Here is a 23234-nt window from a genome sequence, read left to right on the forward strand (position 1 = left end):
TTCACAACTAGAAATAATGATAATTGTGAATTTAAGTTTTAAAGTTTGAATTCACGACTAACAATATGTTTAGTTATGAATTCATTTAAAACTTGCATTCATTTATAACTTAAATTAGTGAACTTGAAATAAATAATATATATATATATATATATATATATTATATAATAGGAAAGAATAGCTAAAATATTTAGAATAATATCATACGTTAATTACATTGTTTGATTATTTCATAAAAGTATATCTTAATGAATAAATAATAACAAATTAGTGAAACTGAAGTAAATTCTTATGCACTAAAGTGTTGATACATGAAAATCAGAAAATTCTTATTAATTAGATTAGGATTATTCGAAAGATTTCGACGATGGTTTTCCTAATTTTGTGGAATTGAGACGTCAATTATGGACTAAAAATATCTCTCTTTAACATTCCACACGTCGTTTAAACCATTAAAATCTGCTCTTCAGCTTCAGCAGAAATTTCAATTCCTCCATCAATCGCAACGCTCAAACTCGGAATTTCTGCCATTCCAATCTCTATACAGCTCTTATCGTGCCCGATTTCTGACTCTCCTTCAACTCCGCTTCCGTTTCTGCTCTTGAATTTCGCCATGAAACTGAGCTCGTTAACCGCAACACAAATCTGTTCCACGCTGGAAACCGTATCGATCATCGCCGCGGCAACAGGTATTATTTGCAGAATATCGCTTCCTTCTCCCCAAACACCCGATTTCAATATAGATTTAAGGTTTCTGGACGCGATTTTTAGGTTTGCTATGTGTGGATTAGCTGATGATGGTTTCGTCATTGTTTCTACTGCCCATGCTAGCTCTTTCAATGCTTTTCCAGATTCAGAAAAGGCCACTTCGATTGTGCATTGGATTTCTGGCGGTGCCTGTAGTTGTGGAGAAAAATATGGTTTGAGTTATTTTCACGACCATTTATAAATATTAATTATAATCATAGGTGCATGTGAGATTATATATGTGTAGAATCTAGAAAATGTTGGAGATGTACTTGAAAGTTGGAATTGAAGCAGCCATTGATTGCTTCAAGGCGGCAGGCACACTGCCTTGTCAAGTTTCCGATTTTGAGGTACTGTTTCCATGGATGGCGATACATGAACTGACCATGCCCCGGTTCCCATCCGGCTAGATTGGCCTGCAAAATGTGGAGTTCCCCTATCAGAAATGAAAAACTTGCAGTTTGAATGCGTGTAGATTTTATGGAATGTTGTTTTACTCACCAAGGTTTCTTCCCTGCCTTTTGAATCGACAAGAATACTGTTTAGGTTGACAACAGATGGTTTTGTTATCTCTATCCATGCATCACACGATGTTTTGAAACACTGATCCGTGTGACCTGTGTTGATTAGTGAAAATCGAATGATCTTGTTCAGGAATCAGTCAAAGAATGGGCTATGATCATATCTGTGTTGAGTTAGGTAATATGGTGGAATACCTTCCAAGAAATTTCCAAGTTGGCTTATGTTTTGAGCCACGTATCTATGAAGATCTTCACCGGCCCACACAGGGCAGATGAGGATGCAGACAGCCAGGCAAGTTGATGCACCAATGAGTATGGTTACGAGCCTTGCTTGAGCCAACTCTAGAACTTCATTCATTCGAAGACCAGATATGGAAACCAGGCTAAATGTCATGACGAATATAAGCATCCCATAGTCATATTTGGCCTTCACTTTGGGAAAGAATCGTACGAAAGTCATGGCTACAGCTGCAAAGATACATGCTATATTGGTAATGAGATCAGGAGCTTAAGGGGTTGTATCTTTCTTGCTGCATATTTACCTTGTATGAATACAAATACTCCAATCAGATATGGTTCGCATTTTTTCCCAATTAGGATGGCCAAGTGATGAGCTCCGATAGCAAGAGCAGCAGCTGCTAAGGTTGCTAGTCCTCTGTTCAAGCATTTTCCAATTGTTCCACCTAAAAAGAACATAAATGCATTAGCCATTTAGGTTTCTTGTCCGAAACTAGTAGTATGTGAGCTTGCCTAGATATTTTGGTCTGTTTTAGTATATTGGCTAAGCTTTTGACAAGTTTAATATATAGGATTATGCTTGAGTTCAAGAAATGTGGGAACATACCGACTGAGAATTCAAAGACAACCACCACAGTCATGACAGCCCACATTGCAGAGGCACCAAAGTTGTTGTACAGAGGCCGGAGGTAGTACAACAATGATACTAACGTTACTGTAAGTCCGACCTTGAGGGAATGGATCAATCTTCTCGGATCGTCCTTTGCTACCTTTATTGCTTGCCTAGCTACTTCATGTAGTTTAGCTAGGAGCTTAGATGGAATATCTCTAAACCACAACCATCCCCTTATGGGGATGCTCGGTTTCTCTGGTTCTTCTGGCCCCATCATTCTCGACTTATGGATAAGTCTATAACAGGTTTCTCGTGGAATGAAGGAGGTATGAAGCTGGCTCTGCAATGAGAGTTGTATGGGTTGAGTTACTTATATAGGAACAGAATGTATAGGAATGTGACCATAGGAATCAGTTCATTTGTGAAAAAGAATGGTCTTTGTGGCTTTTTGGAGTTGTACCGAACAAGTACCAAATTTAGTGAAAAGATGGGGCTTCTTTAGCTAGATGATCGAAGTGGGGTTTCATAATTATTGTAAGACATGTCTCTCATCAATAGGGGAGAGGGAGAGGTAAAAGATATATTTTACAAGTTTCCAATAAACGGCAGTTTGCTTGTGGTGAAGGCTTAATATGTTTGGAGCTTTACTAGTAATAGCATATACAATTTAGGTATATTTACATTGTGTGGTTACTTTTGAGTGTGCGTTAATGAACTGTTACGCGCTGTATACTCTGTATTTTTGCTTGTATTCGATGAACACTACAAAGTTTTACTAGTTGTGCTATGTGAGATAAGAACTTTTGTTCTTTCTTGCCTGTGCTTGTAACTTTATCAAGCTTTAACTATTTGGAGTAGTAAGCTCCATCAAAAATATCATGTGCAATGTACTTGCTCTACCTCTTCATGTCTCCTACATAGCTGGAGTTTTGTTGGCACATTTTCAACAACATATTTTCTACTGACTTTCAAGCCTAATGTGGTGAGGAGGTTGCCATACTCGTCAGTCCTACCCTTCCCCGCGTCTCAAGATCAATACTAACGTCAGCATCAGAGGGTTCTTTTCTGGCTTTGCGCATCTAGTTTAACTGAAAACTACACAGTAAAAGTAAAGCATATGATGCTGATTTATTTTGAAAATGTTCCTTATCTGCTATAGCGGAAGTATAAATGTATAATCAGCACTCTGCCTTATTAGATTTTGTATTTGAGCCCTTGAAATAGAATATCTGCAGCTCCAACAGCAACACATATATCTAAAGATCTCTTCAAAACCTGCTGCATCTTATCATGCACGTTGTTTTCAGTCATGCATCATTCATTTCTGCTGCGCGATACATCTAGTGTGCATCCTCTCCTCCAGATTACGTCTGGGTTTGAAATCAGTCTGCACCGTTAGTTACGGTTGTCGCGCAGCAGCATCTAGCTCTTGGACTTGGAGAAATCAGTTCAATCTTTGTTCACTTTTGCAAGAACCTGATTAGACCAGACCTTAAAGTTCAACATGCTTTATGTCTATTGCCCTTCATCTTCTAACCTTTATTTTTGATGGTTTTCGTATTCTAGGACTGAGAAGAGCTCTGGAAAGTTGAAGCGTGAAGAAATAAGAGCAGAAAACCACCAGTTGGACTGGTAAAGTTACCAGATAATTAATGAAGAATTTTGTGTTAATTGATAAGATATATGGTGGTGAACCTGATTCCTGCTTGGTCTATATTTGCCTTGCTGATTTGTTAATAAACAGAAAAATTCATGCATAATTTGAAGTGTTTGGAATGATATAATAGCAAATCTCACTCCTCAGAATATAAGGATGTAATGCCCTATAAACATGTCTGTCACTTTCATGTATAAGTAGACTGAGATTTAGGGCATTTGATGCAGTCAATTTCAACAGATATAGTGCTCCTCCCAGCCAATAAAATCGATTCTTATAATATCAAAAAAAAAAAAAAATCGATTCTTATAACTTTTTGGTCCGGGCCCAACTTTAAGGTTGAACCCGAAACTTCTCTATTGTATATATTGTTTTCTTTAATTTGACGTTATGAATACGTATATATGATCCATCCAAGTCAAAATAAGCTGCACTTTTAGGTTTAATCGCTCAGTTAGCTAAACTATGATATAATGATTATTGAGTGATTATATAACAATTGAGGTTTATGGGCCAGAAAATAGCACTTTTAGGTAGCATTTGAGTTTATGAAAAGGGAAATCGCCTATCTTTGTTTAGTTGTTATATGTTAGTAAAACATTTTCTTCTACATCAAGTTGACATATTATGAGTGCTTTATATATTTTTGGTTTCTTCATTGATTTGAACTCTTGATTCTGGACCTGTTTATTTAGTAAAAAGAATTTGTAACTGTGTGAGTCTAATGAATGAATGATTACACGAGCCCATGTTCATGTTTAATAGTGTGTTGCTTTATGTCTTGCTGTTTTTCTAATTGGCTTGCGTAATTATGTTAATTATTTTTGAACAAAAATTTTCTTGTTTCTAATCGGCTTGCTTAATTGTGTTAACCATTTTTGAACAAAATTTGTGATATATGATATTGTAGGGGGTGTGCATTCGGTTATATGGTTCGGTTTTTGCCAAAACCAAACCAAACCATATTTTAATTCGATTAAAAAAAAAAAAAACCAAACCGAACCAAATTAACCGAATAAACCGAACCGAATTAGCGAAATTTTTATAATTAAAACCGAACCGAACCGAAAAACAGAATTAATCGGAAAAAAAAAAAACCGAAAATTTTGAAAAAAAAAAAACAAAAAATCCGAAAGAAAACAAGAAAAAACTATAAAATGAAAAAAATATTTGAAATTAGATATTATAAAATTATAATTAAAATAATATATATGTGTGTATATATATATATATATATATATATATATATATATATATATATCGAAACGAAAAAATCCGAACTGAACCGAAAAATTGAAATTTTATGAAATAAGAAACTGAAACGAAAAATCAAAAAAATCGAACCATATTTTAAATTTTCGGTTTGGATCGATTCGGTTATTCGGTTTCGGATTTTTCTCACCCGTGAATCCGTGATAGGCTTTTGTGAAAGAGGCGATTTAGCACTATATAATTTTGTAAAAACCAAACGTATGTTTAATTATATAAAAATTATCACTCAAACCAAACAGTTTTTCTTTAGTCAAGATCATGAACAATAGAATCGAAAACCAACTATACATTCGTCGGGGACGAAGGAAATATTTATTTTTATTTTTATTTTTGTTGGTTAAATATATATAGCTGGAATATTATTATTATTAATTATTAATATTATTTATCCAACATATTCAAATTTACTAGAAAGCAAAATACATTTCATTGCTAATTAAAATAAGTATCAACCACAACAACACATTAGTCTTGTAGTTTAGTGATAATGGGCCGGTGTTTGATCTTGGCCCAACCCCAACTCTCCACTTTTCAAAATTCACAAACAATAACTAAGGGGGTGTATTAGTTCAAGATTTATGTAGATTTTAAAAGTCCGTGAATTTTAAAAGTATATAGAATTCTCACGGATTCTTCATGATTTTAAATGAATTCTTGCCCGAATTTTTAATGAATTAGCAAGAATTTGACGTGATTTTTCCGGATTTGAAATCCACAAATCCAACGAGCGCTGGGATTGAACGGGCGGTAGAGAGGAACCCAGCGCCCGCTGGGAGCCCATGAGCGCTGGATACCCAGCGAGCGCTGACACCCGGCGACCGCTGGGTTCCAGCGAGCGCTGGCTTTATAGTGCCCAGCCATCGTTGTAGCTCCTCCATCAGCGGCCGCTAGGTGCCAGTCGGCGCTAGCTTCTTCAGCCGCGTCCGCTGGCACCCAGAGAGCGCTGGAAACTCTCAAGATTTGAATTCTCGTGGTTCGAGCTCGGATTTGTTCATGTGTATTTTTTGAGTGAAATCCATGGAAATCAGTCTAATGTTAAAATTCATAGATTTTTAAATACACCCAGATTTTCATAGATTTTTAAAAGTCTTGAACGAATACACCCAGATTTTTATAGACTTTTAAAAGTCTTGAACGAATACACCCAGATTTTCATATACTTTTAAAAGTCTTGAATGAATACACCCAGATTATAAAAGTCTGCAGAAATCTATTAAAGTCTTGAACTAATACACCCTCCTAAATCAAATACTCAAATCTATGAACTCTTTGGAAGAGAGAAGGAAGAAAATATAGATGAGACCGCTGAGAATATGAAGCCAAAAAAGAGTAGGCTGGCTGCTGCATTCGCTTTACTAAGAAAATCTTTGACGTCCGATGCAAATCCTACACGGTTCAAATCCACCGTCAGTCCGAACCCGGCAGCAGCGCCGGTGGCCAACAAGTACGACAACGCCTGCATCACAAAAAAAAATGTAAATAATATTAATCATAAAAAATAATACTCTCTTCGTCCACGAAAAAGTATGACACTTTTGCTGTTTTCGGCGTCCATCAAAGGTATGACATTTTCTTTTTTAGAGCATAGTCTCACATCTTTTCCTTAACTTTTATGCTTACAAATATTTGTTATTTACATAAGAACAACATCAAATTCAATTTCAATTACACATCTCATAAAATATTGGGACCCACCCTTTCTCCACAACAAAAAAATTATCACCAATTTTATTAAAACCTATGCCCACCAAAAGTATCATCTCCAAACACGTAATTTTTATTTTATTTTTTAGAGCTACACACGACACACACATTAGTTCATCTAAGTGACTTGAACTCTCAATCTAAACATTAATCATGCATGTGTGGTACGCAAATAATTTTCAAGATTTGAAATTCTTTATAAATAATTTTTCAAATTCTTAAAAAAATACTCCCTCCGTCCCACTATAATTGAGACTCCTTCTATTTTGGGTGTTCCACTATAAGTGAGACTCTTTCCTTTTTGGGTAAAGTTTTATCCTTTAAACACCTTTTCACTTACACACAAAATACACATTTCTTAATTCTCATGCCATAAAAAGAGTCTCACTTATAGTGGGATGGAGGCAGAGGCGGATCCAGCATGGGGCGGTGGGGGTACAGTTGTACCCCCAAAATAAATTTTTTTTAGCTAGTAATATTATATATACTACTAATATATATTAAATATATTATTTAGTGTATTTTATACCCCTAATAATCTAACTGTGAGAATGGCGAGTCTCCGATTCTCCATCGTACTTGGGCTTGACAGTTGGGCCCAATTAAAGGATTTTTTTTTTTTTTGAAATGGAGGGCCCCAAATTGATTACGAACAAAGGCGGCTGGGGAGTGTGGATAGCAGCATAGATAGATTAACTAATAAAAAGAAAAAAAGTACTTAAACTTACAATTTAAATTATCATTTACACTAATGTTTATGAGATTATTTTTTCGTACCCCCAATTTAAAATTCTTGGATCCGCCACTGGATGGAGGGAGTATCAAAATATAGTACTAATATAATGTTTCCTAAGTGAATGTACCATCTTTTATTTCACTAGCTATTCCTCCTTAAAAAACAACCTCACATCATCACTGAGATGATTAATCTTAACAGTACATTAATTATTTATTATTATTTTTACTTATCTTACTTTTATTAATCAGTTTATTTTCAAACATGAATACCAAATAAGTGCTAAAAATATTAAAAATGGATATATATTACCTTGTCTCCAAAAAAGTCAAGGAACATCAAACCATTGCCACCTAGCCTATTTCCAGTGCTCACAAAGTAAATTGTGAAAGCAATTTGAAGGAATGTATAAACAATTCCAACAACCCCTGTTGCCAACATGTAGCTGCTTGCACCAATATCAAAAATAAATTATTACGATATAATATTCTTTAAAAAAAAATATATAAATCATTTAATCAAGTTGAGTTTTATACAATTATATGTTGACTTTATTTAACAAAATGAGAAAGTATGCTTCATTCAATTTCGAACTATTAAATTGAGCAAGAACCATATATTTTCCGGCGAGAGTATAATTGTGACCGATTATTTAAGGGATATTGGCCTATAAATACTCGAACTTTTTCCATTTATTGATTTTGCACTCAAACTTTAAATTTTTTCTTATAAACACCGGAACTTTATATTCTTTCTGATTTTGCATCCGACGATTTTTTACCCATAAATCATTGCTGATATGGCAGTCGAATTGAGAGGAAAGTTTGAAGTGCACAGTGAAGCAGATAATTTTATGTATGATTTTTAAGCGCGCTTACCGATAAGCGTAGAAATCGTTGAACTTCATCTTGCCTCCATCCACTTCCTGATTGTTGGTGGCAAGCAAACAAGAGTAACCACTCGTACGATCAATGTTGTAGCCGGTGAGACTGCCGTCGTCGATGGTGGTGGAGCCATCTCGTCGACGACGGATCAAATGTGTGTGTGTGTGTGTGTGTGTTTGTGGTAAGGATCACACAAACTTAGAATATATACCAAAAGATTTAGGTGTAGAGTAGTAGTAAGAGATGTCTATTTATAGAGTTTATTTAGATTTTGTCAAAGTCCACTATAAATATCTGTGTGAATTCGATTTCTAGTGCTTTAATAAATTTGGCTACCTTCTGGGAAATTAATCTAGTCAAATGTATGGAAGCTAGCGTTGTGTTAAATCAATTTAATAAATATATTAAAAAGAGAGGAGATCTTTCATTCGGACGTTCGCACGTTGCAGATCAAAATTTCTAATTTCACGGTGTGAACTGGAATTTCTAATTTCAAATTAGACATGAAAAAAAAAAGTATATTAAGCTACCAAAATCTCATAAAGAATTTGAAAATTAATCAGTCACAAAATATTTTTTAACACAAAATCGCATGTGCGGCTATCTGCACTGTGCGAATCATTCATATATTGTAATAAGATATTTTTAGTGATATAATTCATTGCTAGTGATATATGTATAGCACAAGAGACTACATAATTTTTTCTTACTTGCAAACATTATGTGAAAAGCTTAATAATTATCAAAAATTCAAAATAGTCAATGTATTCTCTATTTTATGGAGTAATATGTTTTAATTAATTAAGAACTCTCTATTATTAAGTGGTAAAAGATGACTATAAATGTCAACGGCGAAAATAAAATTAAAGAACAAAAAAACTAGTTAATTAGAAAAAGGTCGATTTCAATGTAGAATAGGAGGAACATAGAAGGCTGACTTTCAGCTGAAACACGACGTCGTTCCATGTCCTATTAACTACATCCTAAAAAAATTAGTACTATAAAATAGATAAATAGAATTCTTCTTGTGCAACCAAATGAAGAATTCTCATGCGTGTGTTGATCTAGCAATAGGAATTTAATGCCCAAAATGCGAGGTCTTGGGTTCGAGTCCTCTGTCGGGCAGTCTTTAAATTTCTTTATTTACTTATGTAATTTATCAAAAAAAAAAAATAATTCAATTTGTTATTTAAAAATTTCGGAAACGTGTAGTAAAGAAGATTAATTTTTTAATAAGTTATTTAAATTTCAATTTGTTCAATTTATGTAAAATAATAATAATTCTCGAATTTCGGAAACGTGCAGTAAAGAAGATCAAAATATATATGAACCACATATTTGGTCTTAATTCAATTTTCTTTCGGGAAAAATAAATTATTAAAAAAATTGATCTCAATTTGATTAATTGATTACAAAAAATATTAATTTATTTATTAAAATATATTTGAACCAATGTAGAAAGTTTTTAACTTGAAAATATATTATTGAAGTATTTCTCATAAGATACAAAAAAAATACTACTTTTTTGTTTTTTTTGTTTTTTTTTTTAATTTGTTATAATCAAAGAAAGAAAAAAAATCACTCACACTCTAACTCCTGGGGTGACTTTATCTTCAAGATTCCAAAAAATTACTTCTAATTGGAAATTTAGAAACACACTACGAAATTTCATAAAGTAACTTTCCTTAAAAAAATAACTAAATTATGAAAATCTTAATACGAAATTATTAGTAAAAAAGAATTCATAAGATAAAATAAACAAATTGTCACTTTTATTGGGAGTACGGTTACTTTTATATAGAATAATAATTGCCCTTCTATTTTAATAACTATCACTTTAATAATTAATAATTTTAATAATAAAAACTTTAATTTTATTTATAACTAACGGTTATTATGAAACGCCATATGGTGTTGGGTCGAATTTTTGTGTGATTTTCATCTCTCTAATTAATTTTGTGTTCTATAAAAGCTTGTCTCGAATGTGAGATCCGCATTCAAACAACAAATAACGGGTAATTTCTCTCATTTTTCGAGTCTCAACAGTGATATTCCCTCAATAGATTTCAGTTTTATGAAATTTACAACAAATTTTTGAGCGTTACTGAGCAGTTTTCTTTTGCACTCTATCTGTTCGAGGAAATGCGTAAATGAATATTGTTATTAATTGTTGTTGCCTTTTGAATCTTGTAGGCTTTGGTTTTGGCTATGCTTGGCATCTTTTTCGAGAGTGATAAGAATGTGGATTTGAGACTGCGTGAGTCTAATGAAGTTCGGGCTTCTTTATTCCCATTCGCGTAACCGACATGTCGGCCTGAATCCACGCTCATTCCATGTGCTACCTTTCATCTCATTCACCACGTCGTCTTGAGCATGTACCACTTTTATGGTGAGTTTTATTTATAATAGTTAAAATTCACACAGAACAATTTACAAATAAACACTTGTGTGATGTGTTTTCTGACTCCAACCGTGTGTTCTTGAAAGTGTTCTCCTGAAAAACACGTCTTGTGGAGATGTATCGAAAAGTGTTTTTCAGGATACATTTGATTCTAAAACAAAGAAACACGAGGTGATGAGACTTCCCTCTTTTTTGCATTAGCCTTTTGTCTTTAATAAGATAGGCATTAGTATGTTTTCGGTGATGGAGTGAGTAAAATTTTTCTCTCCTTACTTAAAAAATCTTAATATTGCTCCACCAGTGTTGAACTCAGATCCTTTCACAAACCCGATTTATAAGGGAAATGTTTTCCTCTTTTTTTTTTTTTTCCGGTGGGCCTCAGCCCATTTGCTGAAAACACTTTTCAGTGCTTAAAGAAAACACATCTGCTCGATTCGTGTTTTTTACCGGAAAACACATTTTGGAAAACATATCATATTACTCAAAAACATATCACGAGGAACGCGTTTTGTATTCTGAAAAACACTTTTCGGTGCATCTCCACAAGACGTGTTTTTCAGGAGAACACTTTCAAGAAAACACGGTTGGATTCAGAAAACACGTCACACAGAACAGTTTACAAACAAACACTTATTATATGATGCCCTAATATCCAGCCACAATGCTCCACAAAATATCACGAGCAGTGTAATTACTATACTCCACAAAATACCACAAAAATATTCAATTTCCCTATCACTTCATTTTTTCCACATAATGTGTGTTTTGAGATATGTTCCCAGACCCAAAAAACTATTCTAGGGAGATGTGTTCCAAGTCACTGAAAAACGTTTTTGCATTTTTGATGTGTTCCTAGACCCAAAAAAGCATTTCGCGAAAATGTGTTATCAATCACAGTTGGAATACACATCGAGAAGGGATTGTATGTCAGAAAACACAAATACTACAGAGTTTTTTAACCACTAAAACACAACTAATAAATCATTTTCAATTATATACTGTTTTTCTTAGTCTCTTGTTTCCTGATGCTAGCACTAATGACTGATTATTTCTCACATCCTGAGCCAGCCTCTGATATTTCTGCTTCTTGGTCTTGGGCTGTGAATCTGCTTCACTTGGTGAATCCATTTCAGCAACACTGTTAGACCGTGCTTCAGTTTCAGCCTGCGGCTGTACTTCTATTTCAGCAACCCTGCTTTCAAACAGCTCTTCTTCTCCATGAACTAATGCCTGAAAAAGGTCAAAATTGTCAATAGCACGGTGAGGCGCCACAAGATGAGGTGCCACAAGATGAGGCAGAAGGTACAATTTCTTCTTTCAATTTTTGTTTCTGATTATTTGGATACACAAATAAAATTTGCTATGAATTTGGATTAGGAAAACCTAGAGGTACAACTCTGTTAAGAGCCTTAATGAGTAGATAAGTCAATATGATCATGCTAGCTGGAAGGAAACAAAAGGATCTATGAAATTGACAACAACAATCATCAGACATGATTCAACTATCTATGAATCTTTACTATTATTCCTATTTGATGATTATTACGCGATATTACTAAATTTTGTGCATATTCTACGGTATTTGGATACATGCGATATTACTAAATTTTGTATCTTTCTTGTAATTTCAGATTCGAATAAAGTCCAATGCAGAACTAATTTAAGCATGGTAGCGAAAATTTATGAAGCGGAAGGATATGTTAATCGCGAGGAGAAACGAGAAATTTGTAAGAATTCTGTTTTCTTCAAACTAATTGAAACCATGCCTAAGAAGAAGAACAACATCGAGTATTTTGAGCAGTTAGCAGATTTGTATGATATCGACAAACAGGCATTCTTAGTAAAAGGTCGTCATCTTAAACTTTGCCCTGAGGAAATCTCGAATCTCACGGGATTATCCTGCAAAGGAAAAGTCTTTGCTGAGAAAAGATCGGCATCTTTACCTACATATTTTGTGAACCTATGTTCTAAGTATGGTAAAACATCTAATGAAGGGCCTGTTTCTGTGAGACTAATTTTTGAACTGCTTAAGGAAATGGTGATAGAAACTGGGGATGATCGGGTTGATTTTGAAAGACTACTAAACACCATGCTTACTTTTTTCATAACTGTTAAGACCCAAGAGAAGGTCCCAAGGGGATGCATGGTGTTTTGTGAGTCTTTAGAGGCGTTCAAGGATATAAACTGGCCAGCAACAATTTGTGACAACACAATTTGTTTTCTGAAAGAACGGCATGAAGCAAAACAAAAAGACAAACCGAAGAAACAAGTAAGATGCATGATTCAAATTGTTGAGGCATGGTTCAATATGAGAACCTGCCTAATTTCTGCCATAGATACATAGTGCACTGTAGATGGAGACGAGTTAGCCCCGATGTTACACTACTTGAGTCGGCACCTCTCGAAATCTGATGCTGCACGGTTGTTTGAACAACTAAATCCCGATCAGGTCCTTAACTGTAGAGATCCACGGTGCAGCTCTCAAGAGAGGCTCCTGGACGATGAAAATGTGCAAACCTTCTCTTACCATTGCAGCACGTACGTTTTGATTGTTGTCACTGATGATTTCATAGGTGAAGTCTTTAAAAAAAATTGCATGCATATTTTTCTTTCTTATTAATTATTAATTAAGCTTCTTTCTATTTCAGGTGCTTATATCAAAGCGGTTCTGACCCAGTCCATGTGTAGACTGGGCTCTGATGATGTCCACGAGCTTTTCCTCAGTCTCAAACATGAGTTCAATGCTACAGACAATTTTCACCTATTTCAGGCATTGTCTAGCAAAGGAGAGCAGCTACTTCAAGGCATGGGTGTCTCCCACATAGCCACAACTGCTTCACAATCGAACATGAATGTGGCTACTCTCGAGGAGCATACAATGAAGAATGTGACTGAGAGCATGGGAGCTGGAATTGTACATATTTTTCTTATTAATTGTTAATTATGCTTCCGTGCTATTGACAATTTTGACCTTTTTCAGGCATTAGTTCATGGAGAAGAGAAGGCTGAAACTGAAGCACGGTCTAGCAGTGTTGTTGAAATGGATTCACCAAGTGAAGCATATTCACAGCCCAAGACCAAGAAGCAGAAATATCAGAGGCTGGCTCAGGATGTGAGAAATAATCAGTCATTAGTGCTAGCATCAGGAAACAAGAGACTAAGAAAAACAGTATATAATTGAAAATGATTTATTAGTTGTGTTTTAGTTTCTTTGTGTCATCTCTTGTTGGCTCATCTATACTACGCTTCAGAGTCTCCAGATTCTCATCCATAGAATGACTTGTGTTCTGTTGGGGTGACCCAAGAGAGACACAACTAATCAGAAAAAGAAAAAAGAAAAAAAGGATGTGAGAGATTGACTTACCTCTGCATTGGATCCTTTGTCAGTCCGGCCTTCAAGATTCTCATCCGTGCAATTGCTTGTGTTCTGCTCAAGAGAGACACTACTCAAAAAAAGAAGAAGAGGAAAAAACAGGGGATGTGAGAGATTTACTTACAGCTGCATTCGATGATGTGAGAGATTGGGAGCCTTTCTTTGCCATCGAAATTTGACATCCCTTTCTAGCTGAAGCAAGAAGTAGTTCCCAACTATCTTCACCTACCCCAAGATGTTCTCTCCCCATCTGAATAACACTGTCAACATCGGATATGCCATGCTTTTCCACAATCGATTTCAAGCTAAATTTGAGAAAATCAGCTGCAATATCTTCAAGCATGCGGTTGGCAAGGCGCTCATGCACAGTCTTTGAGAGACGGAAATTTTCAAGGCTCTTAAACTGTTTCTCTCTTGAATTACATTCACTGTCTTGTTGGCAATTAAGTATCTGCATATGCATATGTTCCAAAATGATTAATTAGTAAACATCTATGCATCACTAGTAATATTGAAGGAAGTAATGATTATACTTACTTTATCAGAACCCACTCGTGTAATAAGCTTTGTCCAGTCAACTTCGTTGTGCACATAATACAATTCATGGTATTTGAAAATCGGGAGATCCTCATGGTGATCTCCCGATTTTCAAATACCATGGATTGTATTCTGTGCACAACGAAGTTGACTGGGCAAAGTTTATTACACGAGTGGGTTCTGATAAAGTAAGTATAATCATTACTTCCTTCAATATTACTAGTGATGCATACATGTTTACTAGTTGATCATTTTGGAACATATGCATATGCAGATACTTAATTGCCAACAAGACAGTGAATGTAATTCAAGAGAGACATAGTTTAAGAGCCTTGAAAATTTCCTTGTCTCAAAGATTGTGCATGAGCGCCTTGCCAACCGCATGCTTGAAGATATTGCAGCTAATTTTCTCAAATTTAGCTTGAAATCGGTTGTGGAAAAGCATGGCATATCCGATGTTGACAGTGTTATTCAGATGGGGAGAGAACATCTTGGGGTAGGTGAAGATAGTTGGGAACTACTTCTTGCTTCAGCTATAAAGGGATGTCAAATTTCAATGGCAAAGAAAGGCTCCTAATCTCTCACATCATCAAATGCAGCTGTAAGTAAATCTCTCACATCCCCTGTTTTTTCATCTTCTTCTTTTTTTGAGTAGTGTCTCTCTTGAGCAGAACACAAGCAATTGCATGGATGAGAATCTTGAAGGCCGGACTGACAAAGGATCCAATGCAAAGGTAAGTCAATCTCTCACATCCCTTTTTTTTCTTTTTTCTTTTTTTGATTAGTTGTGTCTCTCTTGGGTCACCCCAACAGAACACAAGTCATTCTATGGATGAGAATCTGGAGACTCTGAAATCAATTTTTAAAGTATTTTTATTACTCACTATTTGTTTAGTTTTTTGTTCAGACAGTACTAGGTGGAGTACATGTTTTCTATTAATAAGTACCAAGTATTATTTATTGTTAGAGATTTTCTTAGTACAAGGATTTATTTGTAATGTTATTTGTTAATATTGAATTAAAGTATCTTCTTTAAATAGTTGGGAGAATCTCTTCTTCGTCATCTTATTTTGATACATGGTCAAATGATTTTAGCGAACAAAATTTTATTCTATTAAAGCTAGTTCACGAATTGGAAGCCCCTTTTAGTAAAAATAAAATAAAATGCTTTTGTTATACCTCATAAAATATATCACAAGAAGAATTTATTACATGCTCAATATTGAATTAACAGAATAACACACTTTTATCTAGTTTATAGTAACACAAGGTTTAGAATTTCTGTTTACAAAAATAACTGTAACAAGGGTAATTATATTATACATAGTGAGCACATTTTCTTCTGACACGAATTTTAAGAATATTAGTCGAGTGGATAAAATAACCTATAGTATTATTTCTAGTGCTGTGAGGGGAGAATTAGAGAAATGAACTCACAACTAGTATTAAATGTAATTAGGTGAAAATATTGAGGTTAAAAGATAAAAATTCCATATTTTTATGGAGCAAATGAAAATGATAAAAGTATGCACATTTTTATGAGACAAACAAAGTATATTTCCTTAAATCTCTTCTTTCTTGTCATAATATTATAAACAATTATTCAATTAAATCCTTGTTTTTAATTAATTAACTGCTTATAGTCCCTTAACTACTAAAGTTTATTTATTTATTTATTTTTCTTCCCTTCTTTTTTTGGCCGGAAGGTCATGTGGGAACTTCCGGCTGCTATCAAAAGCATGTGTCAAATAAACTTGTACAGTAGTAATTAGCAAACTACAAAAATAAAAACAAGCAGCAGAGGAATTATTGATGACATGCTAAATTTAGAATGCATTAGTGGAAATGGAACTCCTAACCTACTCCGAAACTGGGCAAGGGCGCTCTACCGCGTGCGGCAGAGAATATCACCACCATGCAGCAGTTTAGAGGCTAGGTTAAAACTAGACATAATTTTGTAAGCAAATGAATCCACAATTCTGACATAAACTAGAAAAAAGATACAAGGAAAAAAATAAACATGAATCCACACCTTGTCCCCAATCATCACAATCCCATGCTTAAATATCAATTTACACTAATCAACTAACCAGTTTCATCTTTTTCCCCTCACCCATCCAAACTGCAAGCCTTATCATAGTCTAAAATACGCGACTGCATATATCCCAAACTATCTCCATTTTTGTATACACTATAGCGCTACGAGTAGTTTGTTCTTTTGGAGCATCATTACCTACAGATTTAGTCTTGGAGGTGTCAGCTGTCAGCTGCCATCACAGCTTGCTTGATTGCTTTTGAGGTTTTCTTTGGGAACGTGTTAGTCATGGCGAAGCTTCGGGTTTCGTCTGCTCGCTCTTAACACATTCAGACCAGGTTTCAGACCGTCACTGTAAGCTACGGGATCTAGCAGTCAAGGGAACTGGGGCGGCATGGTGGAACTGTTGAGGCATTAGGTTGTTGTCGTTGCTGATGCCATTATTCTGTTGAGGATTGCTGCCTTTTGAGCTCTGCTCCAAGAGACGGACTAATGAGATGAAGATTTCCATCCTCGTCACATCCCTATTTGCCTGTTAGAGAAGTGAAGTTGACGGGTTATTTAAGGCGATCTCCAGACAAGAAAGATAAACAGTACTTCAAGAAAAACAGAACGAGCTTATAGTATATTGTGTTTCTTGGCTTGAAATATTGTACCTCTACAGCAAACCGTGCCCATATCTTGTCATTCCGTGTCTCCATGACTCCCTTTAGGATGGTTAGGCCCAGTCCTCTGATTATGTCTGCTATTTCTAGAAACAGACCTCTTTCCTCACAGAGCATCTGTTCATGAAAAAAGGAACAAATGTATGAGCTTGTGATAGGTCTAACTTCAAGCTTAAAGCCATGGATGGAACAAGGATGGCTGAGTTACCTCAACTAGCATTTGATGAGGCTGATTAAGATCCTCAACTATGATCGGACAGACCATAGATTGTGAACCTACTTCGTATGCCCATGTAGCTCCTCCTTCAAAGTTGTCTTTCAAAAGCAAACCTCCATCCTTGCTAATAATCTGAGACGTGAAACGAACGAAGAATGTTAAGTATTTCACATTCTCAAACCATGGGGGTTAAAAGCTAGGTTTTGTCAATTTGAAAAGTTTGAAATAGCAGTATTGGACCTTAGACTCTCCGGTTTGCTTTAGCTTGTCTGCATGTTTCGTGACACTTTGCAAGAAAAGCATGTGTTTGATGGTACGTTCGAGCAGAGCATCAATGCTACACTGTTAGCAAAACAAGAAGTGTCAATGCCACAAACAAATCACAAAATCAAGAAAATTTACACAATAATGTGATGGTGTTTATTACCTTCGCCCCATTTGGCACAATCTCCCTAAGCTCCTTGACGCGATCCTGGATCATTTGGCGATCTTTTGGTCTAGGCCTCGGGCTTTCTCCCGGTTTAAGGCGCTTGCGGTTTGTTTTGCCCGTTTCATCTGGTTTCTTAGAGTGTCCAGTAGACACACTGTTACTTGGCTTTGGTTTTTGATCCTTCTCCATCCATGAGCTTATCTGTGACCCGTAAATGGAGCTTCCTTGGGAATAGGATCTCGATTCTTCCTTGGAGGACCCATTTCTCAACGAGCAAGAACTCATTGCCCCTACCTTTGCCAGATATTTAGGGACACCAAACAACTCTCCCTTCAATTGTTCAGAAACCCCAAATCGGCCATAAGGAAGTGAACTGTTGGGCGTGGAGGCGCTACTCATATTTGTTAACGTCGTTCTGCAGGAAACACTGTCGTCCATGCTCTGCTTACTGCAAGGTCGAACCTTAGAAACCACGGCCTCCAAGAGATGGTCGGATGGGAAAATCCCACTTTCTGAGTTTCCTTGGCTAGCAGAATATGCTTCTGAAGAAGCAAGGCTCTTCTTAGGCGGCAGATCACTTTTATTATCCCAGTTTGGGGCTGATTGATCACTTAAACAACTATTCCAGCAACTGTTAAAAAGTTTATTCTTGAAATCGGCCCCCAAAACATCGAACAAGTCATCTCCCGATTCAGGTTGGACGCATACATCATCATAACTGGAGTTGTTTACATAAGGAATTTGACCTCCAGGAATAAGCTCAGCCATGTTTAGATGCTCAACAAATTGAGGCAGAGGCAAATCACGGCCTTGATGTGGATGCCACCCCATCCCTTCCTTGCAGTCGTTCAACTGACTTTGCTCGACGTGGTGAAGTTTGCTGTCGAAGCTATAAGCGAGTGAAGAATTAGATGTGAAACAGTCAACTGAGTTAGAGTTTGCAGGCTCCACTTTATGAAGAAGCTTTTCGTTTTTAGGCAGGCTGGCATCCGCTGATACTGGTTTACTGCTGCTCATCGCGCCATTTACTCCTAATGTTGAGTGAATAATAGAACCATCAGAGCAGTAAATCGAGCCAGAATTCGCAACCAGTGAATGCATGACATCGTTGGGGGCGGTAAAATGGCCCTGACTGCCAGTGGTGGACACCGTTCTCTGCTCTGCGCCTCTTACTGTGCCGTGGCTGAAAGTAGGTGAACTGCTCGAAGGTAGACCTAAAGCAGACCTAGGCGCATGCAGAGGGGTATTTTGGTCCTTCCACATCTCAGAATTCGAGGGGATGATAACCTCAGCTTTTGCCACACCACCATTTGTGAATTTGTAGCTTTGGTGCCTGATTCCATCATGGTTCGAGTTTGAGGCTTCATGTGCCGAGCCACTTGACTTGAGCTCGTTTTGGATTTGTCCAGCCAGGGAGAACTGGTTCGGGTTCCCTACGTAGTTAAAAGAGTCGAACGAGCAAGTGTTCGGCTCGAGAGACAAGCCTCCAGAAGTGAAATTCCCCACTGGAACCCCAATTCTTGGAGCATGTTGCTCTTTTGCTTCATAATTTGGTGACAGTAGTGCACCAGATACATATCCTAGCTGAAGTATTAATGATGTTACATCATTGATAAACCCCAAATTCTCCATTATCTGATAAACAACAGATGCATTCATTTTTTAGATTATATGGCTCTCTATATATATAAACCTTGAATCCAAAACCATTTTAGCAATACAAGAACAATGCAATCGAAGAACTTACTGCCATGGACGAACCAAACTGCACGACGCCATGGGGAAGAACAGGAACAACTGCCACTGTCTGATCAAGAAGAAAAACAGAAAATCAAGAACCAGATTTTGGCTATAAATTAAAGAAAAAAAATCAAAGCAAAAAAAAAAAACATGCTAATTAATCTTTTTACCTGCATACCAGCTGAAAACTGCTGGCACACCTCTTTCACAACCTGCAACACCAAATGAAAGATAAAAGAGGTAAAATGGTCAGCATCCATCAACCTAGAAATCCCAGTAAAAAAATTGTGTTCGTTTCGTTTTTAGTGAAACGAACACAGCAAAGGCGAGCACCACATCACACCTCTGGTGGGTAAGAGTCGCCGCAGTAATTCTCAGATAGGATCCACTGATGGTTACCCGTAAATGCAACCCTTCCAACTAACCTGAGGCGAAAATGAGACCCAAGTTAAACTAAGGTTGAAAAACACACTCACTTCACACATCAAGTAACACATCAAGATTTACTAAGGTATTTAATCATGTCTTTTACCCTTCTCCCACAATATTAACATGGCTGTCCATCATCATCTTGTTCACGAGCAAATGCACCTTGTCCCCTGCTTCTGCTGAGATCCAAGATGAGTTGTAGTCGTGAAGACTGGCATCTGCATTCTCCTTTCCCGGTAGGCCCGGACACGTTGCAGCCTCGTAGTAACATTCTTCCCAAATCAAAAGCCTGCAAGATCAAAGGTGAGTAAGTTCACTTTTCACCATTCTTACATTTTAACTAGAAAAGTAAAGAAAAAAAATTTGCATGAAACTAACAAGAAATTGCTGCACACGAGGAAGAGTACACATAGATGCAAACAAGGGCAACATCAGAATCAAAGAAACATGAGATATTATAAAATGAGAAAGCTCTCATCAACTAAAATAAAACCCTTTTTTTACTGCACTGAGATTCTACAAGACAATAGAACTCACCAACCAGAAAACTCCAAAATAACAGGAAATGAAAGCTATTGCACATCAGATCACATAGCAAGAAGAGAGAGAGAGGGAGAGAGAGACATCCATATCCAATAAATCTACTAAACGTCAAATCAAATCCTGATTACCAATAAACTAGCCAACTTTTACCGGACACAAACAAATAATTGTGGATCAAACAAAACACAATCTTTTGAATTTAGTCAAGGGGGAAGAAATCTTGAGTGAAAAGGGCGTTTATCTAATGTGTTGAGTTAGTAGCATTTGGCTTATTGTCATTCAGGGAGAAAATGAAAGATCCATTATCAGGAGTATTTTTTTTTTGCTCAATCCATTATTATCTTAGTGGTGTCGCCACAAAACTCCAAGAGGAAGGGAATCACTACACGCAACTGCATAAAAGCACAAATCAAGAATTCACTGAAAAATACATCGACATTCCTCCATTTGGAAATAAAATAAAATAAAAACCAAAAAATCGATTCACCAACTGAAAATGCTAGTGTGCTATGAATTTTTTTTGCCCTTTTCCTCACTTAAAATTACAGAAATCTTAACAAATACCTTGAATATTCGTCAAATAGGGGGGAGATGAAAAAGATGTGATTTTGAAGAAAACTTACTTGGGATTTTGGCAGCCAATCTTCCAGAAAACAGCATAAGACCACTGATTAACCCCACAAAGAGTCTTCAAACCCTCTTTCAACAAATACCCCATCGCTGCTACTTTAAATTTTAATGGAGCAGTAGCAGCATGCACCGAATAAATGTGCAGAAAGTCTGTTTTTTTTTTTTTTTCTTTTAAGTGTGCGTGTGTGTAGATGGAGATATCACCAAATGAATGTTGAGGAAGTGTGCGAGCACGCAAGGTGTTTGTGAAAATTCCTCACAGAAGGGTGTGAAAAAGGGCAGTTTCTTCAATCTCTCTTTGTTAGCCTAACTTCCTCTGCAAGAGCCGCGCCCAGCTTGTTTTGTTCTCAACCCACCACTCCTTTTCCTCTCTGGATCCAAGCTCTCAGCTATCACGCGCTCGCAGGCCATTCTAGAGAGAGAGAGAGAGAGAGAGTAGAAGAAGAATGAAAGAAAGAAAGAGGAAAAAGACTCTTCTTTTTCCCAGTTCTAGCTGAAAACACACACAGAGAGAGAATTCTACACTATCCCACAAGCTTTAAGCTCGCAGTTAACGGCAACAAAAACATTCTCCATTGTAAAATGCAGTTGATTTTTGGTTGGAATTTAGGTTTAGGGAATAAAAGATCAGAGCTTTAGGGTGTTTTGTGAAGGAAGGGGGAGGAAGTCCGGTTGGAATGTTTACTCTGAAGGGCGTGTGAAAATTGAGGAGCTTGAGTTTTTGGTTGTGTGATGGGGTCGAAGTGTGGAAGAATGATGGTTTTTATGTGCTGCTTTTGCTTTCTTTTCTTTTCTTTTTTTCCTTTTTTTTATATTTAATTTCCTTTTTGTCACAGCAGGGGAGGAGATGATGGGGGCAGTGTGCTAAAATGCGCCATTATGATTAACCAATGAGAGGTAGGTGATGGAAACAGGCCTTGAGTTTGGATGGAATTGCCTTGGTTGCCACTGAGGTAGGCGTAGGGGGTGGGGGTGTTTTTGTCTGCTTTTTGTGTGTTTTTTTTCAACTAAATTCAGGGGGGAGGCAGTCAGAATTTTGTATCTGTATTTTGGAACTGTTATAAAGAATCTTTGGAATTTTTGTTCAGTCAAGACTCAAGAACTGTCTTCTCTATAATTACAGCATCGTCAATTCTTGTGTGTAATATTACATATTAATATTATTATTCGTGATAAACACATATGAAGAAAAAAAGGATGGTCTAATTGGAGCGGGGGGGAAAAGCTTTAAAATTTGAATTCCATTGTCATACTACTATCTTAGATTGAGAGACTATGTGTGCATTTATAAGTAGTTTTTTTAGTTTGGGATATATAATGTGTAGGAGTTAATTATACTAAAAATTAGTTTTTTGTAAGAATGTGAAAATTAAATGTATAAAATTATTACATTCATCTTAAAGTTAAATATATTAAAAAATAAATAAAAAAAATTGCCATCATAGAATTCGAATCCATATGCCATATTCGTGGGCGGATCTATCAAGAGCCCGCACCGGGCTCAACCCAATGTATGCCTCAAATTTAATCTTATATTCGTGTATTATAAGAAGTCCAAATTTAAAATTGGTTCAACTTAAAATGATTATGAAAAATTAAAATAAAGCTATTGTGTTTATGAAGTGTATGACACACACAAATAAATCAGACTGGATACTTCAAGTCTTCAATGCAATTTTTGTTCACTTTATGACTCCTTCGATCACCACCGTGACACTGTCACCGCCACAACTGAAGTAATTTTTTTCGAGCCCACCTCATTATCAAATTTTAAATTTATGATTTATTCATTAAGATGATGCATTCAATACATATCTAGACGATGAACACTTAAAAATTACTCCCTCCGTCCCACGAAGCATG

The 23234-nt window shown here is 36.2% G+C and overlaps 3 protein-coding genes, 2 long non-coding RNA genes and 1 pseudogene across 5 annotated transcripts; 3 read left to right on the forward strand and 3 right to left on the reverse strand.

Annotated features, from left to right (window-relative positions):
• Positions 1 to 380: 380 nt before the first annotated feature.
• LOC131022192 (aluminum-activated malate transporter 2-like) lies at positions 381 to 2430 on the reverse strand. Its single transcript, XM_057951630.1, has 6 exons — positions 2113 to 2430; positions 1811 to 1951; positions 1464 to 1736; positions 1249 to 1364; positions 1020 to 1163; positions 381 to 897 (listed from the first exon to the last, which is right to left on the reverse strand). Exons 1-6 carry the CDS (start codon positions 2393 to 2395, stop codon positions 445 to 447), a joined length of 1410 nt encoding a protein of 469 aa, XP_057807613.1. The 5' UTR covers positions 2396 to 2430; the 3' UTR covers positions 381 to 444.
• LOC131022215 (uncharacterized) lies at positions 550 to 22341 on the forward strand. The gene is made up of 3 exons (XR_009101181.1): positions 550 to 689; positions 3685 to 3750; positions 22211 to 22341. It is a non-coding gene; the product is annotated as an uncharacterized LOC131022215 (long non-coding RNA).
• LOC131022217 (uncharacterized) lies at positions 1238 to 2563 on the forward strand. The gene is made up of 4 exons (XR_009101182.1): positions 1238 to 1252; positions 1402 to 1911; positions 2078 to 2222; positions 2424 to 2563. It is a non-coding gene; the product is annotated as an uncharacterized LOC131022217 (long non-coding RNA).
• Positions 6178 to 8581, reverse strand: LOC131022207 (CASP-like protein PIMP1; annotated as a pseudogene).
• On the forward strand, positions 10293 to 13966 carry LOC131022202 (uncharacterized). The gene is made up of 6 exons (XM_057951639.1): positions 10293 to 10386; positions 10565 to 10760; positions 11841 to 12074; positions 12404 to 13345; positions 13421 to 13686; positions 13753 to 13966. The coding sequence occupies exons 4-6, from the start codon at positions 13147 to 13149 to the stop codon at positions 13951 to 13953; spliced, it is 666 nt and encodes a 221-aa protein (XP_057807622.1). The 5' UTR covers positions 10293 to 10386; positions 10565 to 10760; positions 11841 to 12074; positions 12404 to 13146; the 3' UTR covers positions 13954 to 13966.
• Positions 16523 to 22200, reverse strand: LOC131022183 (transcription factor LHW-like). Its single transcript, XM_057951620.1, has 10 exons — positions 21365 to 22200; positions 20302 to 20487; positions 20113 to 20194; positions 19940 to 19981; positions 19777 to 19836; positions 18027 to 19664; positions 17840 to 17941; positions 17591 to 17731; positions 17374 to 17499; positions 16523 to 17249 (listed from the first exon to the last, which is right to left on the reverse strand). The coding sequence occupies exons 1-10, from the start codon at positions 21457 to 21459 to the stop codon at positions 17067 to 17069; spliced, it is 2655 nt and encodes an 884-aa protein (XP_057807603.1). The 5' UTR covers positions 21460 to 22200; the 3' UTR covers positions 16523 to 17066.
• Positions 22342 to 23234: the final 893 nt, after the last annotated feature.

Source organism: Salvia miltiorrhiza, chromosome 1 (genome assembly GCF_028751815.1).
Source record: "Salvia miltiorrhiza cultivar Shanhuang (shh) chromosome 1, IMPLAD_Smil_shh, whole genome shotgun sequence".
Lineage (NCBI taxonomy): Eukaryota > Viridiplantae > Streptophyta > Magnoliopsida > Lamiales > Lamiaceae > Salvia > Salvia miltiorrhiza.

What these genes read in the sequence shown, in the direction of transcription:
- LOC131022192 (XM_057951630.1), bottom strand. Translation starts at nt 2,395, where the DNA reads ATGATGGGGCCAGAAGAACCAGAGAAACCGAGCATCCCCATAAGGGGA. An exon ending in AGTATTTGTATTCATACAAG is followed by an intron (nt 1,737 to 1,810) that starts GTAAATATGCAG and finishes GTATCTTTGCAG; the next exon opens with CTGTAGCCATGACTTTCGTA. An exon ending in AAGGCAGGGAAGAAACCTTG is followed by an intron (nt 1,164 to 1,248) that starts GTGAGTAAAACA and finishes CACATTTTGCAG; the next exon opens with GCCAATCTAGCCGGATGGGA.
- LOC131022183 (XM_057951620.1), bottom strand. Translation starts at nt 21,459, where the DNA reads ATGGGGTATTTGTTGAAAGAGGGTTTGAAGACTCTTTGTGGGGTTAAT. An exon ending in ATTGGCTGCCAAAATCCCAA is followed by an intron (nt 20,488 to 21,364) that starts GTAAGTTTTCTT and finishes TTGATCTTGCAG; the next exon opens with GCTTTTGATTTGGGAAGAAT. An exon ending in GGGCACGGTTTGCTGTAGAG is followed by an intron (nt 17,250 to 17,373) that starts GTACAATATTTC and finishes CTTCTCTAACAG; the next exon opens with GCAAATAGGGATGTGACGAG.
- LOC131022202 (XM_057951639.1), top strand. Translation starts at nt 13,147, where the DNA reads ATGTTACACTACTTGAGTCGGCACCTCTCGAAATCTGATGCTGCACGG. An exon ending in TGTCACTGATGATTTCATAG is followed by an intron (nt 13,346 to 13,420) that starts GTGAAGTCTTTA and finishes TTTCTATTTCAG; the next exon opens with GTGCTTATATCAAAGCGGTT. An exon ending in AGAGCATGGGAGCTGGAATT is followed by an intron (nt 13,687 to 13,752) that starts GTACATATTTTT and finishes GACCTTTTTCAG; the next exon opens with GCATTAGTTCATGGAGAAGA.